Source organism: Schistocerca americana, chromosome 7 (assembly GCF_021461395.2).
Source record: "Schistocerca americana isolate TAMUIC-IGC-003095 chromosome 7, iqSchAmer2.1, whole genome shotgun sequence".
NCBI lineage: Eukaryota > Metazoa > Arthropoda > Insecta > Orthoptera > Acrididae > Schistocerca > Schistocerca americana.
In genome coordinates, this window is record NC_060125.1 from 575,009,779 (window position 1) to 575,029,459 (window position 19,681).

Here is a 19,681-nt window from a genome sequence, read left to right on the forward strand (position 1 = left end):
TTCTAGAGGATTGATGACCTCAGAAGCCATTTGAACTAAACATGGTTTCATCATTTCGAGCGGAAACAAAACAGCCATCCATAGATGGGGCCACGCCACCTCTCCTCCGAATTAAATGTTAAAAACTGCGCACTCAACCGGAAATACCATGTGTACGGGTCTCTAGTACTCTGAAGGGGTTGATTTCGTTGCTTGCGGTGCAACGATCAACTCTGAAGTGCATTGTGCTACCACAGTAAACTGAAGGAACGAATTCAGTGTCTTCGCCGCACCGGCCGGAGTGGCCAAGGGGTTCTAGGCGCTACAGTCTGGAACCGCGTGACCGCCACGTCGCAGGTTCGAATCCTGCCTCGGACATGGATGTGTGTGATGTTCTTAGGTTAGTTAGGTTTAAATAGTTCTAAGTTATAGGGGACTGATAACCTTAGAAGTTAAATCCCATAGTGCTCAGAACCATTTGAACCATTTTTGCCTTCGCCGCCACAAAGATGCAAACGAACTTTTCTTCATGACAATGCAAGGCTTCACACAAGTCAGCACTCCCGAGAGGAGCTCACAAAACTTCATTGGACTCTTCTTCCTCATCCACGCTGCAGCCCATCTCTTACATGTACCGACTACCATCTGTTTCGTCCAATGAAGGATGCACTCCGCGAGACGCAGAAGGAATATCGAATAAAAGCAATCTGCTTGCAGGAAAAAAAATATGTTGTGCTACTTACTTTACTACCCTTGTAAAATATCACCAGCAATCAGTTCTTCTAAATGAATACGTGAAGTGATACGGTTAAGTAAGACGGTTAACGATGGCTACCTGTGACATGTGTGGGACTGTTCTCCCTTGTTGCAGAAGTGACCGCTCGGCAGCTGGACGCCATGTAGCAGACAGAGCATGCCTCCGCCACCGCTGCTGCTGCTGCTGCTGCCGCTCTCGTGGTGGCTGCTCGCGCCAGCAGGTAAGTACACCGTTCCCAAAAAGCTTCTGCCTTCTGAAGAATTACGTAGTATAAGCTTATAACTTTCACCCCTGTAGCTCCGCTCGGTTAATCACGAGAACACGTGATGCGGAAGAAGAAACAGGTTCAAAAACGAGCTGAATCGAAGTGGAAAAAGTGGAAACTTCACTGGCGTAAATGACACTGTATACATCCCTCATTTCTCTAATGTTAAAATAGTGATCGATGAATTACTAACGTAAGTCGGGTACATGGCGTCAGGTCTGAATTGGTTCCTGGTGCTCTCCCACAAAGAATCGTACAGAAACAGAATGTTGCTGTGCTCTTAAGTCCTGAGACTGGTTTGATGCAGCTCTCCATGTTACTCTAGCCTGTGCAAGCTTCTTTATCTCCCAGAACCGTCCGCCGGAGTGGCCGTGCGGTTCTGGGCGCTACAGTCTGGAACCGAGCGACCACCTCGGGCATCGATGTGTGTGATGTCCTTAGGTTAGTTAGGTTTAATTAGATCTAAGTTCTAGGCAACTGATGACCTCAGAAGTTAAGTCGCATAGTGCTCAGAGCCATTTATCTCTCAGAACCTACTGCAACCTACATCCTTCTGAATCTGCTTAGTGTATTCATCTCTTGGTCTCCCTCTACGATTTTTACCCTCCACGCTGCCCTCCAATACTAAATTGGTGATCCCTCGATGTCTCAGAACATGTCCTACCAGCTAACCCCTTCTTCTAGTCACGTTGAGCCACAAGCACCTCTTCTCCCCAATTCTATTCAATACCTCCTTATTAGTTATGTGATCTACCCATCTAATCTTCAGCATTCTTCTGTAGCACCACATTTCGAAAGTTCCACTCTCTTCTTGTCCAAACTAGTTATCGTCCATGTTTCTCTTCCATACATGGCTACACTCCATACAAATACTTTCAGAAACGACTTCCTGACACTTAAATCTATATTCGATGTTAACAAATTTCTCTTCTTCAGAAACGATTTCCTTGCCATTGCCAGTCTACATTTTATATCCTTTCTACTTCGACCATCATCCGATATTTTACTCCCTAAATAGCAAAACTCCTTTACTACTTTAAATGTCTCATTTCGTAATCTAATTCCCTCAGCATCACCCGATTTAATTTGACTACATTCCATTATCCTCGATTTGCTATTGTTGATGTTCATCTTATATCCTCCTTTCAAGACACTGTCCATTCCGTTCAACTGCTCTTCCAAGTCCTTTGCTGTCTCTGACAGAATTACAATGTCATCGGCGAACCTCAAAGTTTTTGCTTCTTCTCCATGAATTTTAATACCTACTCCGAATTTTTCTTTTCTTTCCTTTACTGCTTGCTCAATATACAGATTGAATAACATCGGGGAGAGGCTACAACCCTGTCTCACTCCTTTCCCAACCACTGCTTCCCTTTCATGTCCCTCGACTCTTATAACTCCCATCTGATTTCTGTACAAATTGTAAATAGCCTTTCGCTCCCTGTATTTTATACCTGCCACCTTCAGAATTTGAAAGAGAGTATTCCAGTTAACATTGTCAAAAGCTTTCGCTAAGTCTACAAATTCTAGAAACGTAGGTTTGCCTTTTCTTAATCTTTCTTCTAAGATAAGTCGTAAGATTAGTATCGCCTCACGTGTTCCAACATTTCTACGGAATCCAAACTGATCTTCCCCGAGGTCCGCTTCTACCAGTTTTTCCATTCGTCTGTAAAGAATTCGCGTTAGTATTTTGCAGCTGTGACTTATTAAACTGATAGTTCGGTAATTTTCACATCTGTCAACACCTGCTTTCTTTGGGATTGGAATTATTATATTCTTCTTGAAGTCTGAGGGTATTTCGTCTGTCTCATACATCTTGCTCACCAGATGGTAGAGTTCTGTCATGACTGGCTCTCCCAAGGCCATCAGTAGTTCTAATGGAATGTTGTCTACTCCCAGGGCCTTGTTTCACCTCAGGTCTTTCAGTGCTCTGTCAAACTCTTCACGCAGTATCTTAACTCCCATTTCGTCGTCATCTATATCCTCTTCCATTTCCATAATATTGTCCTCAAGTTCATCACCCTTGTATAAACCCTCTATATACTCCTTCCCCCTTTCTGCCTTCCCTTCTTTGCTTAGAACTGGGTTGCCATCTGAGCCCTTGATATTCATACAAGTGGTTCTCTTCTCTCCAAAGGTCCCTTTAATTTTCCTGTAGGCAGTATCAATCTTACCCCTAGTGAGACAAGCCTCTACATCCTTACATTTGTCCTCTAGCCATCCCTGCTTAGCCATTTTGCACTTCCTGTCGATCTCATTTTTGAGTCGTTTGTATTCCTTTTTGCCTGCTTCATTTACTGCATTTTTATATTTTCTCCTTTCATCAATTAAATTCAATATTTCTTCCGTTACCCAAGGATTTCTATTAGACCTCGCTTATTTACCTACTTGATCGTCTGCTGCCTTCACTACTTCATCTCTCAGAGCTACCCATTCTTCTTCTACTGTATTTCTTTCCCCCATTCCTGTCAATTGTTCCCTTATGATCTCCCTGAAACTGTCTACAACCTCTGGCTCTTTCAGTTTATCCAGGTCCCATCTCCTTAGATTCCCACCTTTTTGCAGTTTCTTCAGTATCCATCTGCAGTTCATAACCAATAGATTGTGGTCAGAATCTACATCTGCTCCTAGAAATGTCTTACAATTTAAAACCTGGTTCCTAAATCTCTGTCTTACCATTATATAATCTATCTGATACCTGTTAGTCTCTCCAGGATTCTTCCAGGTATACAACCCTCTTTTATGATTCTTGAACCAAGTGTTAGCTATGATTAAGTTATGCTCTGTGCAAAATTCTACAAGGCGGCTTCCTCTTTCATTTCTTCCCCCCAACCCATATTCACCTACTATGTTTCCTTCTCTCTCTTTTCCTACTGACGAATTCCAGTCACCTATGACTATTAAATTTTCGTCTCCCTTCACTACCTGAATAATTTCTTTTATCTCGTCATACATTTCATCTATTTCTTCATCATCTGCAGAGCTAGTTGGCATATAAACTTGTACTACTGTAGTAGGCATGGGCTTTGTGTCTATCCTGGCCTTAATAATGCGTTCACTATGCTGTTTGTAGTAGCTAACCCGCACTCCTATTTTTTTATTCATTATTAAACCTACTCCTGCATTACCCCTATTTGATTTTGTGTTTATAACCCTGTAGTCACCTGACCAGAAATCTTGTTCCTCCTGCCACCGAACTTCACTAATTCCCACTATATCTAACTTTAACTTATCCATTTCCCTTTTTAAATTTTCTAACCTACGAGTCCGATTAAGGGAGCTGACATTCCACGCTCCGATCCGTAGAACGCCAGTTTTCTTTCTGCGGATAACGACGTCCTCTTGAGTAGTCCCCACCCGGAGATCCGAATGGGGGACTATTTTACATCCGTAATATTTTACCCAAGAGGACGCCATCATCATTTATCCATACAGTTAAGCTGCATGACCTCGGGAAAAATTACAGCCGTAGTTTCCCCCTGGTTTCAGCCGTTCGCAGTACCAGCACAGCAAGGCCGTTTTGGTTAATGTTACAAGGCCAGATCAGTCAATCATCCAGACTGTTGCCCCTGCAACTACTGAAAAGGCTGCTGCCCCTCGTCAGGAACCACATGTTTGTCTGGCCTCTCAACAGATACCCCTCCGTTGTGGTTGCACCTACGGTACGGCCATCTTTATCGCTGAGGCACGCAAGCCTCCCCACCAACGGCAAGGTCCATGGTTCATGGGGGGATTTGAATGGTGTGTGCACTAAAATTTGTATAAATTATAACACGCGAGGGACGTAAATAAGTAGTGCAAAATATTTTTTCCTAAAAGGAGGTTGGTTTTTTTTCAAGATTCTCCACCCTTTCGTCTACTAGATCCAACGTTTTCAACGTGATCTCCGTTCAATGCGACGGCCTTACGCAACCTGTATGCCCCCATGATACGACTCTACTAGCCGACATCGGGGCCGACATCTTGCCGCGTCAGTAACTTCCTCAACAACCACTTAACTGCTTCCTTCATTGGGCGGAAGAGGTGGAAGTTCGAAGGTGCGAGATCCAGTCACTAGGGTGGATGAGCAAGAACACTCCAATGAAGCTGCGTCAGCTCCATTCGCGTGCGCAAATTTGTGGGAGGCCTCGAGTTCTCATGGAAAAGGAGAAATTCAATTTTTCATAGATGAATACTCTGGAACCGTTTCTTCAATTTCCTGAGGGTAGTACAATATACTTCAGAGTCCGTCGTTGCACAATGAGAGAGGACGTCATAGAGTAGCCCCTTCAGAGTCCCAGAAGACAGCTGCCATAAATTAACCGGCCGTGGTTGCGGTCTTAAACTGTGTCGTCGGAGTTGACGTAATGTGGCGCCACTCCATGGATCAGCCGGTTTTTTCACAGTTTGAAGTGATGGACCCAATTTTCATTGCCTGTGGCGCGCAGGAGCATACGTAAAGGTGAAACTACATGTCGGCCCAGTGTCGCAATGCGCGCTACCGGCGTTAAAAACAAACGTCAGATGTCACTAGACGTGCCGTTACGAATGAAATGTTTTTTCTCAGAAGAAATTAGGATCCCCGGGCCCAAACACTGTCTAGTTGAAAGCCACGATCACGATTTAGACTATCTTCTGCTAGATGTATTTCCACACATTCTTTAATTATTCAGTACCAGAAGGATATCGTCGGGGCCAAGATTTTTGTGGCCGGATAATCGAAAATCTGGTAATACAACGCTCAGTTACGTCCGACTTACTGGGCTGCGAAAGGCGAGTGTGGCGCTCATGTTCGATGCACCTCTCATGTCCTGTGCATATCGTCTGACGTATGTAAGCTTTCCCACGCTGGGAAGGAATTTTCTAAATTCCGGACTTCAGGAGTCCCTGCTCGTCCATTACCGAACCGGGAAAACCACTTACAATGGCCGCTGACAGGATTGTTACTTTAATTTGACGTTTCCTTAAGATACTGCCTACTTTAGAAGGAAGGTTGCCGACGTATGTAAGGAACACCCTAGACTTGAAGAACTCCTTATCTTATTGATGTTGTGGGCAGTCACGGGTCTTCCTCCTTAGCGCTGTAGTAATCTAATGTTTTGAGTAACCATTATCTCCGAACGTCGACTGTAGATGTTCTGGCTCCTATGTAACACTGCCTGCATCAGAAATAACATGTGCCCCGTGAACCACCGTTCTAAGGACGCCGGTAGTTTGTGAAGAGTGACGGCAACTCGAGGCTTCCAGAGAGAGGTCCCAATGTGTAGACTTACAGTAGACAGAATGCCACAATAATACATCAACATTCCTACGGTAAAGACGTCCTAAAACGGTAAGCAACCATCCGTCTCTATTTGTATCGTAAATCTGATGTTCTTGTGGACTGACTTCCTATGTTGCAAAAAAACACGACAGTTCTACTTCACCATAGGGCCACACTGCAAAAGTGTCATCTACATAACGCCAGAAGACTCTCTTGCTAAGTTTTGCCGAATCAAGTTCTCTTTCCTCAAAGTAGTCCTTAAAATAGTTTGCTACCAGAGGGGAGAGGGGACTGCCCGTGGCAACACCGTCAGTTCGCTCAAAAAAATCATTGTTAATTTAAAACTAGGTTGAGGAAAGGACTTGATGAAAAAGTGCATTTATATCGTTCGTGGACTTATTGCTGATGAATAACAAACAGTCCATAAGAGAAACCTTAGTGAAAAGTGAGAGGATATCAATGCTCACTAATGTCAGTTTCACTGAGTTGAAGTGATTTTAGTATATTGATGAAGTCAGCAGAGTTGCGAACGTGATGCGTGCAATTCCCCACAAAGGTCTCAGTAAACAGGCAAGACATATAGCCAAATGACACGTGGGGGCATCGATATTACTGGCGATCGGCCGTAACGGAATCTCTATCTTATGAATCTTCCAAAGAACATATACATTGGGTGGCATAAAACTATGAGGTTCTTCTTCACCATAGGGCCACACTACATACGTGTCATCAACATATCGCCAGAAGACTCTCTGGCTGAGTTCTGCCGAATCAACTTCTCTTTCCTCAACCTAGTCGATAAAATAGGATGCTACCAGAGGGGAGAGGGTCACCCGCCTAGCGAGCAAACAAGAGCGGCAATGCCACAGAAACAAAAAGTGAACATATTTTTTGTATAAAAAAAAAGAGGGAGATAAGGTATAGAGACAAGGAAAGGACCAAACACACTTTCTTGTCTATAATACAACACGCAGTCGCCATTGATCTTTATTTTACAATTGCCATTGCCGACTCTCGCCCACAAAAACAGGTACTCATCAGCGTTTAACTTCTTCTTCCTTCTGATAGACAATACAAATGGCATGCTTGGAACAAGAGAACCTTAAGGCTGTTTAGCCAACAGTCCTGTAGTCTCAGTAATACTCCAAGTCTTCCAAGCCAAAATGTTAGCATCTGGAAATGCTTCAAGGCCACCATAATCTGCTTGGTTGCCCCATACAACAGCCAGTGTCAACCATGTACTACCTCCGAACACTGCCCAGCCAAGTGAATATCAATCGCCTTCAAACTGCAATACACAGATACACTGCGCCGCCAGCGACGACGGTAACCACGTCGCAGAGGCATTGCTGTGGCACGTTAACACAAGTGAACGTAGCAAGCCAACGCCCAGCGAGACACCCAGACCTACGCGTCCGCACTGCTCGACGTTTGCAGGGTGAATGACGCTCCGTGCTGCGGCGCAGCTGGACGCCAGTATAGCTTATCGCACCACAACTTCCGGTCGCCACGAGCTCGCAGAGCGTCAGCGCACCTTATCAGCACGACTGCCGCAACCGGAAGTGAATTTTAGCGCAACAGGGGCCTAATAATGCTAGGTACATTTTGGCTTGGAAGACTTGGAGTATTGCTGAGACCACAGGACTGTTGGCTAAACAGCCTTATGGGACTCTAGTTCCAAGCATGCCATTTGTATTGGCTACCAGAAGAAAGAAGAAGTTAAATGCTGATTAGTACCTGTTTTCGTGGACGATTGGCACAGCAATGCCTCTGCGACGTGGTTATCGTCGTCGCTGTCGGCGCAATGTACCTGTTAATCGTAGTTTGAAGGCGATTGATATTGACTTGGCTGGGCAGTTTAATGAGCAACAATTGATTTGAGGCTCAAATGTTTTTCGTGGACTCCATCTGAACTTTACTTGTGATGTAAATGCAGTGTTTGGAGGTAGTACATGGCTGACACTGGCTGTTGTATGGGGCAACCAAGCAGATTGTGGCGGCCTTGAAGCATTTCCAGATGCTAACGTTTTGGCTTGGAAGACTTGGAGTATTGCTGAGACTACGGAACTGTTGGCTAAACAGCCTTATGGTTCTCTTGAGGAAGAAGTTAAATGCTGCACTGGAGATGCTGCCGGGCGAACGCGGGCCCTAATATTACTAGGCCCGCCTTGCGCTGAAATTGACTTCCGGTTGTAGCAGTCGGGCTGATAAGGCGTGCTGACGCTCTGCGAGCGCGTGGTGAGTGGACGTTGTTGTGCGATAGGATGTGCTGGCGTCCAGCTGCGCCGCAGCACTCAGCGTCATTCGCTCTGCGAACGTCGAGGAGTGCGGACACATAGCTCTGGGTGTCTCACTGGGCATAGGCTTGCTACATTCACTTGTGTTAACGTGCCACAGCAATGCCTCTGCGACGTGGTTATCGTCGTCGCTGTCGGCGCAGTGTACCTGTTTATCTTAATTTGAAGGCGATTGATATTGACTTGGCTGGGCAGTTTAATGAGCAACAATTGATTTGAGGCTCAAATGTTTTTCGTGGACTCCATCTGAACTTTACTTGTGATGTAAATGCAGTGTTTGGAGGTAGTACATGGCTGACACTGGCTGTTGTATGGGGCAACCAAGCAGATTGTGGCGGCCTTGAAGCATTTCCTGATGCTAACGTTTTGGCTTGGAAGACTTGGAGTATTGCTGAGACTACGGAACTGTTGGCTAAACAGCCTTATGGTTCTCTTGAGGAAGAAGTTAAATGCTGCACTGGAGATGCTGCCGGGCGAACGCGGGCCCTAATATTACTAGGCCCGCCTTGCGCTGAAATTGACTTCCGGTTGTAGCAGTCGGGCTGATAAGGCGCGCTGACGCTCGGCGAGCGCGTGGCGAGTGGAAGTTGTGGTGCGATAGGATGTGCTGGCCTCCAGCTGCGCCGCAGCACTCAGCGTCATTCGCTCTGCGAACGTCGAGGAGTGCGTACACATAGCTCTGGGTGTCTCGCTGGGCGTTGGCTTGCTACGTTCACTTGTGTTAACGTGCCACAGCAATGCCTCTGCGACGTGGTTACCGTCGTCGCTGTCGGCGCTGTGTACCTGTGTATCGTAATTTGAAGGCGATTGAAATTGACTTGGCTGGGCAGTTTAATAAGCAACAATTGATTGGAGGTCCAAATGGTTTTCGTGTACTCCATCGGAACTTTACTTGTGATGTACAAGCAGTGTTTGGAGGTAGTACATGGCTGACACTGGCTGTTGTATGGGGCAACCAAGCTGATTATGGTGGCCCTTGTTGCATTTCCAGATGCTAACATTTTGGCTTGGAAGACTTTTAGTATAGCTGAGACTACAGGAGTGTTGGCTAAACAGCCTTATGGTACTCTTGTTCCAAGCATGCCATTTGTATTGTCTACCAGAAGAAAGAAGAAGTTAAATGCTAATGAGTACCTGTTTTTGTGGGCGAAAGTCTTTTGGCCACTTCTTGCAGAGCAGAAGAAGAATTCATCAGCGCTGACGTTTTTATTTCCACTTTCCCGGTGGGGTCTTTGTCAGTCTTCCAGTACACTGGCCCACTCAGCAAGCTATAAATCTTCTGTTCATAAATCTCTCACGTTACAAAAGCACGGTGGCACTTCCCTTATCCGCTGGTAAGACCACCGTGTGAGGATTTTTTCCAGGCTTTCGTAGTGCAGCGCTTTCCATGGCAGAACTTTTGCTCTTCTGATGCGGAGCTTTCATGAGTGCTCCAAATGTTTCTAGTCTTATTTCTTCTGCAGCGTCACTAGGAAGAGGACTAACAGCTTCCTCAACAGCACTGATAAAATCAATTAGAAGCAGCGTTCTCGGCGTATGGGCGAAATTTAAGCCTATCCGGTTCAGAGACACCGTTAAATTGGCAAAAGCCCTATCTGTTAATTTGACAATAGCGCGTCGAACAGTATCTTCTTACGGTAACATTGCTGATAAGCGGGCGAACTTCTAAAACTCTCTTGAAGTAGACTTCGCTCCAATATTTTTCCTTAAAGATGACACCCTCAACTAGCAGTCTCCAGTCGGCTGACACTCACCTGAAGATGGCTGAACGGTTGTCAGCCGAAATATTGTGGAACGAAGTCAACATGATCCGGCTTCTATCCTGATTTGTGATTATTTTCGGCTGACTGATATTGCAACGTAATGGAGCATGTGAAACAAATAAAATACGTGCTTCGCATATGCTCCTGAACTCCTGTTTCCATAGACTGCAATATTCCCGCCTTCGCCATACTCTCCTTTTTTATTATTTGGCGATTATACGATACTTGAGCCACTGTACAGCTGATATTTACTCGTTTACAAATTTTTTCTTTGTATTGGAGACTAGAATTATACTCGAGGATACAATGATCGTTTCTCTCATTGCCGTACTTATGCTCATTTTGACTTACGTTTTTCTCAAAAATCCTCTGTTTTATTCTGTAATGAAGCCTCTTTCCTTTCGTGGAAATATCTCTAACTCTATCCAAATGTGTTTTGTGAATTAATAGATCAAAAATTACCTAGAAGTTCTCCAGTATTGATCAACACGTGTCTAATAATATTTCAATGGAACTGGATGATTTGAAAGTAGTCTCCCATCATTACACTAACATCAGAATTTCGTGATCAATGTGCAACACATTTTCACGTTTTCGTACTATCGTTATTGCTGCCTCTGATTGGTTCTGTTTGAAAGAAATCCATTTTCTAAAATTAATTACCCTTCAGTTCTAGAGAGTGTATCATGTCAACGTCTTTCATTATAGTTTGTTCGTACTTGGTTGTTCTAGCTTTCACTAAATATGACTTCTTGTAGGACATACGAACCAGCCAGGGACTGTAAGCTTCTTTTTAAGTCTTATAAATGCTGGTAATATTCGTCATTTCAATCTCAGCCGTTTATTTGACGTTGAGATTCGGCAACGTGAGTGGCGTAAATAGTGCAGCAAGTGTGACATGTCTGTAGAACCACGTGCTCAAACAGCAATAGGATAAAAATTTGCTCGCAATGAAACTGCACCAAGCAATGAAATTAATATCTTGAAATGCATGTTGAGATGAATATGTACGTATTATGTGACAGATAGCAGATCGCTTGTTGTTGAGTTGAACGAAGGGTTACCAGGATTCATTTAACTCAGCCATTAAATCATCTTCCAAGATAATCTACATCTATACCAAAATGATTACTCTGCTACTTACAATTAAGTGACTTGCAGAGGATTCATCGAGCCACATTCAAGCTTGTTGCCCTTAAATCTTGAAAAGCGCGTGGCGAAACCGGAAACATACATCTTTCGGTTCGACCTCTGATTTCTCTTATTTTATTATGATGGTCATTTCTCCCTAAGTGGGTGGGCGCCAACAAAATATCTTCATACTCTAAGGAGAAAGCTGCTGATTCAAATTTCATGCGAACGTCCTCTTGCGACGAAAAACGACTTTTTTTAATTACTACCATCACATTACATGTATAATAACCACGGGCACTGTCTCCCCTAATTAGTTATAGTATAGAATGAGCTGCACTTCTTTGGATCTGTTCGGTGTCCTCCCTTAACACTATCTGAAGCGGATCCCACATTTCACAGCAGTACTCCAGAAGAGAGCGGACAAGCGTAGTGTAAACACTCTCTCTTTACTAGACTTGTTACATTTTCTAAGTAAGCATGAAGAAGTGCATCAAAAAGCAACTGAAGAACTGTGTGACATCGTGATGGGATCTTTCAGATACATGGTTATCAGAAATGTTTTGTGAGTTGATGAACAGTACGACTCCATGTGCAAAAATCGATCAAGTTGGGATATACATTAATCTTATTATCAGTCATCATTTTCGAATTTCCAGCTACAACTACTTTCAGTGTTTAACTGTTTTGTGAATGCTATAATGCGTTCCACACAAATCTGCTACTTTAGTGCAAAAGATTTTAATAGACTCCTACCTCTCTTATTCTCTTCGTCACTTTCTGATTTTTGCCTACTTTGCTCTCATAATTTTGACACACATTTTAACAACGACAATTTAAAAATCTCTTAATTGTTATTTTCTTCAGTTCTCACCATCTACCCTCCACATCCTTATGTTTAGTTAATCCAGGATTATAGTCAAAAATGTTGTGCTGTTATATACCTCTATTTGAAACCATTAAAAATCTGTCGTAGATACCATTTATCTGCTTAGAAGGCCGACTCCCAATGACCACATTTTAAAATTATGTTTTGCAAGACATTATTCCCCTTTCTCTAGTCTTTATCACTAACGCCATAGCTTTATTTATTCTCAACATAAAATCTTTGCTCAATGAACTGTCTACTTGATTTAAAATTCTTATAAGCTTATTTTAATTTGAGCTAATAATAGTTTATATTGGATTCCTCTGGGAGGGTATCACAGACTCGTCACCTTCGGAGAGCGATATCATTTTTACCAACTTCAAAATATGGCTTAATTAATCACTACTAGCTTGTTTGAATCTTTTCCCTTTCTCAGAGGCGTGATAGCTGTGGACACGTCATCCTAGTAAGTTGTATAAGCCATTTTTCCCGCACACACTTCCTAACACCGGCAGAACTGCAAACAGCTCTTGATACACATACCGAGGTCTCGTATATTGACGGCTATGTTATGCATAATCCTTAGACTGACATGTACCTTTTGTTTTATGCAACTTACGGAGTTGACGTATTCAGTATATTACGAATTTGAGAATGAGTAAAAATAGACACATCAAAGGATTCCTTAGTAAAGTACTATTTCAAAAGCACAGACTGGTGGAAATGAAGTTCATCAAAAGAAATATTTTTCCAGTAATGAAACTGTTTCTTGAAGTAGGAGCGGGTGTAAAATCTTTGGAACAGCACAGACTCAATCCTGGTTTGAAAAACCCAGCGAATAAGACGTTCCAAATCAAATGATCAAACTGGGCGTTTGTCTTGTTAATGTATTTGTAAATATTATGTTAAGTACTTAATTGTAAATGTTGAGGACCCGTATCGATAGAAAACAATTCCCAGTTTGTATTTAGTGGAGGAAAATCAACACACGATGAAGTTAAATGGGGCTGAAGGCAACCAAGCGCTACAGTTTCGAATTAATGGAAAGAGAGAGAGAGAGAGAGAGAGAGAGAGAGAGAGAGGAAATAAATAGGGTCAGGAAGTGGGATAATAATTAGTTAACACATGTTTGTGTGCGTCTATATGTCCATTTAATATACGCTGGCCTCGGAAACGGCGTCATTCAACGCTTCCTCGCAAAGAAAATGTCACGATTTTCGCTGGCAGATGATTTAACTGAGACACGATTGGGGTATACTCTTGAATTAATTCTGTTCAGAGCAGCAGTGACCAAAAGAATTCAGACAAGGAAGTATTCTGTATTTCGGGAAACGCTAGTTACGATTTATGTAAGTAAATGAGTAACGATACAGTAAATTCAGAGTTGATACTCAGCAAAAATATATCTAGTATTGTAGTGTAAGAATTTAAAGTTTATTGCTTTCTTTGACGCGTATCTCGATTATTTTATGGGTCGGTTACAATAGACGGACATATACAAGAGAATAATGCAAAATGATATAAAGTAAAATTCGTAAAGCTTCATATAACATAATACTATAACATGAGAATACTCTGCACCCTGCCGAAACTATATTCCGTGTGGACAGTTTGATCGATCTCGAAATTCAGCACACTCTTCTTAAGTTACTGTTTGTCTTGTTTGGTGTGACGTTCAACATACAAAAAAACAAAGGTACTAACACAGCCAGCTCCTGAAACCGCCTTTTGCGGAAGTCCACATTTCTGCTTCCTGCACTTCTTTCTAAAATGTTGCACTCCCTCTATCTGGGAAGTACAGAGTGATTATAATTAAACTCAAATTTTCAAAACGCTGTAGAAATAACAGCACTGGTCAGAATGACGTGAAATTGCAACGGAATCTTGCCGAAGGAGGGGGAAAACGTATGGCAACAGAAAAATAAATAGTTACGAAATGTAGCAATAGATGTCACTGTAAGCATCATAATTTAACAGTGGTCGACTACAAATGACAAATGAATCATACAACGATGCCTAAGGTGTACGTTCGACGTTAAACAAACTGTACTGCTCAGTGTGTAAGGGTGTACAGGTGAGACATTGTTAGTTTCATAAGCCCATCCACTAAGGCAAGGTCATATCACATCGGATGGGAAAAATCGGTTTTTAATTGTCCTGAGGCCAAAAACCGCATAAAAGTATCATTCACATCGGTTTTTAATTGTACTGTGGTCAAAAAGTGCATAAAAAGCATCAATCAAAATCCAGTCGTATTATTAATTTACGTGTCACTGCCGCAAAACAGGTTAAATATGCTGTCCACCTCTTTCTGCTACAAGTTGAAATCGAGAAACAGCATGTTCCACAACTGATCGAAGTGTTTCCGGGGTCACATTCAGAATGGGTTGCGCAGTGCGTGCCGTCAATGCAGCCAAGATTGCAATCGGAGCATTGAACACAATATGTTTCAACATCTTTCAGATAGCCCCAAAACCAGAAATCTCACGGATTAAGATCAGGTGATCGGGACAGCTAGGCTGTAGGGAAGTGGCGGCTGATAATTCTAGCATTTCAGAAACGGTGGTTCAGCAGCTGCTGAACTGCACTTGCAAAGTGTGGAGGTGCGCCATCTTGCATAAAACGGATCCCATCCACACATTCACGCTGTTGGAGAGCTGGATTGACGTGGTTGCGCGAAAGGCTCCCATAGCGCATACCAGTGTCGGTACAGGTAACAGAACCGGGAACACCTTTCTCTTCGAAGAAATATGGCCCTATGGTAAATTACGCAGTCAGTCCGCACCACACAGTGATCTTTTCAGGATGAAGTGGTACTGGTTGATTTGCGTGTGAATTTTCCGTTGCCCATATTCGACAATTCTGTGTATTGACATATTCTGTCAGATGGAAGTGGGCATCGTCCGTCCATAAAATCTTCCACGGCCAATCACCGTCCAATTCCATGTGAGCAAGAAATTCTTATGCAAATGTCTCTCTAGCTGGAAGGTCAACAGGGAGCAGCTCGTGCACATGGGTAATTGAGAATGGATCGCAAAGATGGATGTTTCGTGGATTTTACGCACTGTGTTTACGGATATGTCGAATATTGTGGCAATTCTCCGTGCTCCACTATCTTGCACACCACCACTCGTCTCCTGGATTGGTCTGGTCACTGCATCCACTGATATCGAATCAATTTGTTTCCTCCCTCTACCAGGTTGCACACCAAGAGAACCCGTCGTTTCGAATTTCCGAATCATTTTCTCCACCCCTGCGGCAGTCTTCGCACCAACACCTTTTTTCAAACCCTTTAGTGCCCGGAGCTTCTGCAGAGCGACTCGTGCACGCTCATCATTCTTGTAATACAATTTTACAAGCAGAGCGCGATCCTGCATTAAGACAGCCATGACGAACGTTGCAGACACGAAAGGAGGAAAAACCGTGTACTTGGCGTGTTTATACCAGCAATGGGTCGTGCGCATGACAGGCTTTTTCAAAATGGCTCTGAGCACTATGCGACTTAACTTCTGAGGACATCAGTCGCCTAGAACTTAGAACTAATTAAACCTAACTAACCTAAGGACATCACACACATCCATGCCCGAGACAGGTTTCGAACCTGCGACCGTAGCGATCACCCGGCTCCAGACTGTAGCGCCTAGAACCACACGGAAACTTTTCATATTCTGACACATACAGCTCTACCTATTGATCAATTTTACCACTATTTTTTTTTCGTCTGCCACAAGTTTTCCCCTTCTCCGATAATATAGCGTTGCATTTTGACGGCATTCTGACCAGTGGTGTTATTTCTACAGGGTTTTCATAGTTTAAGTTTAATTATAATCACTCTGTATATTATCAACTAATTTTCCGTCGGGAAAGAACGTCGAGAACAGGAAGCACGCCGCACATGTTACTTTTGGACGTCTTCTACATCGATCTTCCTGAATAGAGCTGACACTATGCACCAAACTGGTGGTGTATCGAGCAGTTGTTGTTTCTACCCTGCTCCATGGTTGCGAAACGCTCACACTATATCACCATGATCTTAAGAAACTATTATGCTTCAACCAATAAAGGTTAGATACGTTACCGAAATCAAGTGGGATGACTTCGTGCCAAACACTAAGGTTCTTGAGAAGGCAAAGCTATTTAATTTAGAAGCCATTGTTATTGGTAACCAACTCAAATGAATTGGGCATGTCCAGCGCATGAGAAACCACGCACTTCCTCTACAAATTCTAAATAGTGAAGTGAACACAAGTAGATGGCCCGTGGTGCTCCTCTGAAGCGATATAAGGAATAACTCATGAGGAACCTCAAGAATCTAAACATGGACCCAAGTAATTGGTGTGTCACTGCAGGAGATCGTAAGCACTGCACACGTCTATCTCAGCTGCTGTTTCACATTCTGAGCAGGAAAGTCGAAGGCAGGACAATGAAAATCATCAAAGATGCAAACTTCGCCAGGCCCATCCACACCCTCCATCCTCTATTATTTGTAAAGTAAATGGCCGCATGTTTCATGTCAGGATTGGTCTGCTAAGCTAACGTAGACATATACATATCTCACTTGCCATGCAATAATGGAAATATAAGAGAAAAATAAAACTTGGATACAAGTATCAGCCGACGACGACATTGTTGTTAAAAGAAAAGTAATATTTTACAAATATGTACATTAAAAACGACAAAAGCCTTCTGTGCTATTGAAAGAACCTAAATTGTTCATAGATAAGAGAAGGAGTAATGCATGCAGACAAAATGCGTACAAGTTTTCTCTCTCAGATATTATCTTAAAAGTACATGTAGAATATTAGCAACAGACATTATTCTCTTTCAGAGTTGCATACGTTTATTCCACGACCCATTTAGCTTAGTTACAGGTGTAGTCTGTCGATTATATTAATGAATGGTACAGCCAATATTTATCTTCAAAATCGGACTTCTGTCGCCTGTACCTAAACTCCCACTCTTTCTGTATCTTTCTTTACGTCATAATATTGAGAGATAGTATGCATTTCGTCCACGACTTTCTCTGAGCTTGCAGTATTTGTTTGCATCAGCACGGAAATCAATAAAGAAATACGCCAAACTAGAGTTTTCCGAAAGCACATGAACGGTGGCAACCATCGTAGGGTAATCTGTCAGGATAAGATTAGAAAACCAAAGCAAATCATGCTTTATCATTAATATCCCAAACTTGTTTATTGAGGTTTCCATCAACTTACTTAACAACTATGACAAATGCTGCACCACAGTCTATCTGGCGAAGTAGCAGACTCATGTGAACGTCTCACAGAAGACGTCATAGAACGAGTAACGGAAGACAGCAGTCAGGTGTTTTACTACAAGAAAAGTAATCAACTGCTGACACAGCAGAAGTCACCTCTCAGGACTTCTGAAAGGAGAAGTTGTACCATTCATCACCCACTGTGATATTCATGGTGCCACAGGTCACCATTATTTATAGCGAGGACCGCTGCGAGACATGCAGGAATAGTGTCAGTGAGATTATGGAAGTCACCGAAGTGGATGTGGAGTCATGTCGATTCCAGTGCCGAGGACAACTGGACAAGGTTTCTCGGTTGAAGATCCATGGCGCGAACGGTCCGATCTGTGTCGTCCTCAAATTCCAGAATGGGTTTCAAGTCGGGGGTTTTGATGGCCACGGGAGTACAGTAGCCATATCCTGGGGCTCCTGGAATCACACACGTACACTGTGAGCTGCGTGACACATAGAATTGTTCTGCTGGTAGATCCCATCGTGACGCGGAAAACCGAACTGAATTTAGCGGTGGACACGGACCCCAAGTGTAGATGAATACTTGTGTTGCTCTATTGTGCTTCCAAAGTAACGAGACCACTCAGTGAATGCTAGGAAAATATTCCTAAGACTATAACGCTTCCTTCTCCGACAGGAAAATTTCCGAGTAATGTGGCAAGGCTTTAGTTTCAAACGCCATCAGCCTTATGTCGTATGTAAAGGCCACCTGCCTCCCTTCAGTGGACGTTGTAATGATCCCGATAGAAGGGAAAAGAAGTATGGAAGTATACGATACCGAAGATAAATTACGATTTTTCAGCAAATTAAACTTAAACTAGTTAAACTTCGTATGGATGCAATTTTGATGCAATGTTTTTCAATGTCATTAAAATATAATATTTCGATTCAAAAGAGATTGTAAAAGCAAGGTACATTTATTTAAACTGTTTTAACACGAATATTTCGTTAGCAACTATTATGTTATTCTCACATTTACTTATTCAAAGTGTCAACATATGTAACTACGAAATTGCTCGTTATAAAATTTGGCCAGGAGAACCTGATTATTCACTACACTTAGTATTAAAAACAAATAAGTTTCATAATACTTTTGTACTGTATACTCACGTAATTTACAGATTTGCAGTTTTTAACCTCAATATTATGCAAATGAGACAGGTAATATTCAACACTTTGTAATCCAGCTATTTCACTTGGTTGACACTTGTAATTATTTGTAAAATGCACCATTTATGTTTTTAATCTAAACACCTGAGCACCAGAATCATTCGTAACTATTTCATGTAAATAATTCATTTAATAACAATTTAATTGACTCTAAAAAATGGACAGATAATTTGTTCATCTCTTTGGAAGGTTATAAATACGAGCACTGTCAAAGACCGGGAGGCAGTTGGCTTAGTGAAGTTGTGAAAGTCACGCCGGTCAGTATTTTTGGTGCCGGCTAATTCCATTGTATGTAAACATGTGTGGATCACAGAACCAAAGAGGTTCATGCACAAGATGTAACTGTTTTGTTAGAGACGCCAGGTAAACTTTACGTGTGCTTTTTAAAGAGGAATAAAACGTGTGATGACTTTTATAAAACTACTATATGTCTCCAGCCTAACCTTTTTTTAAAAATCCGGACCTCTTATAAATATATAATACCCTAGACAACAAAAGTGAAGAGCCATAAACTTTATCTTTGAAACAGTAATATTCAGCGTTGTGACGACCACCCTTCGAACATCTTTGAAATGTTTTGATGAGAAGTTATAATCTCCTAAAGCATGCGACATTTTATTTACTAACATAAAACTGCATTTTCATCATATTAAGGCAGGGGGCCGTTATAACGTCATCTTCTGATGCTGGAATGCAGATTCCAGCCTTCGTCGCATATGAATTCAGCATACGTGCATGAACCAGGCGCAGTTGCGGAGGCCTTTACGTGGCAACGTTCGCTGAACATTCGTTGAGGAGACAGTGTTGGTAGCTCCTTGATTCATGTGGGCGATCAGTTTTTCTACAGTTTCTAGTATGATAAAAAAAATTATTAGGTTAAATATATTTCTATTCTTTCAATTTAAATCTGTGTTTCATACTAGAATGTCGTTTTCCCAGT

At 42.5% G+C, this 19,681-nt stretch overlaps 1 protein-coding gene across 1 annotated transcript in view; it reads left to right on the forward strand.

Moving 5' to 3' along the window:
* Positions 1-875: 875 nt before the first annotated feature.
* LOC124623100 (zwei Ig domain protein zig-8-like) overlaps positions 876-19,681 on the forward strand; it is a 235,041-nt gene continuing 216,235 nt past the window's right edge. The window contains exon 1 of the mRNA XM_047148891.1: positions 876-956. Coding sequence (XP_047004847.1) covers positions 893-956 — 64 coding nt within the window. The 5' untranslated portion in view covers positions 876-892. The remainder of the gene's footprint in view (positions 957-19,681) is intronic.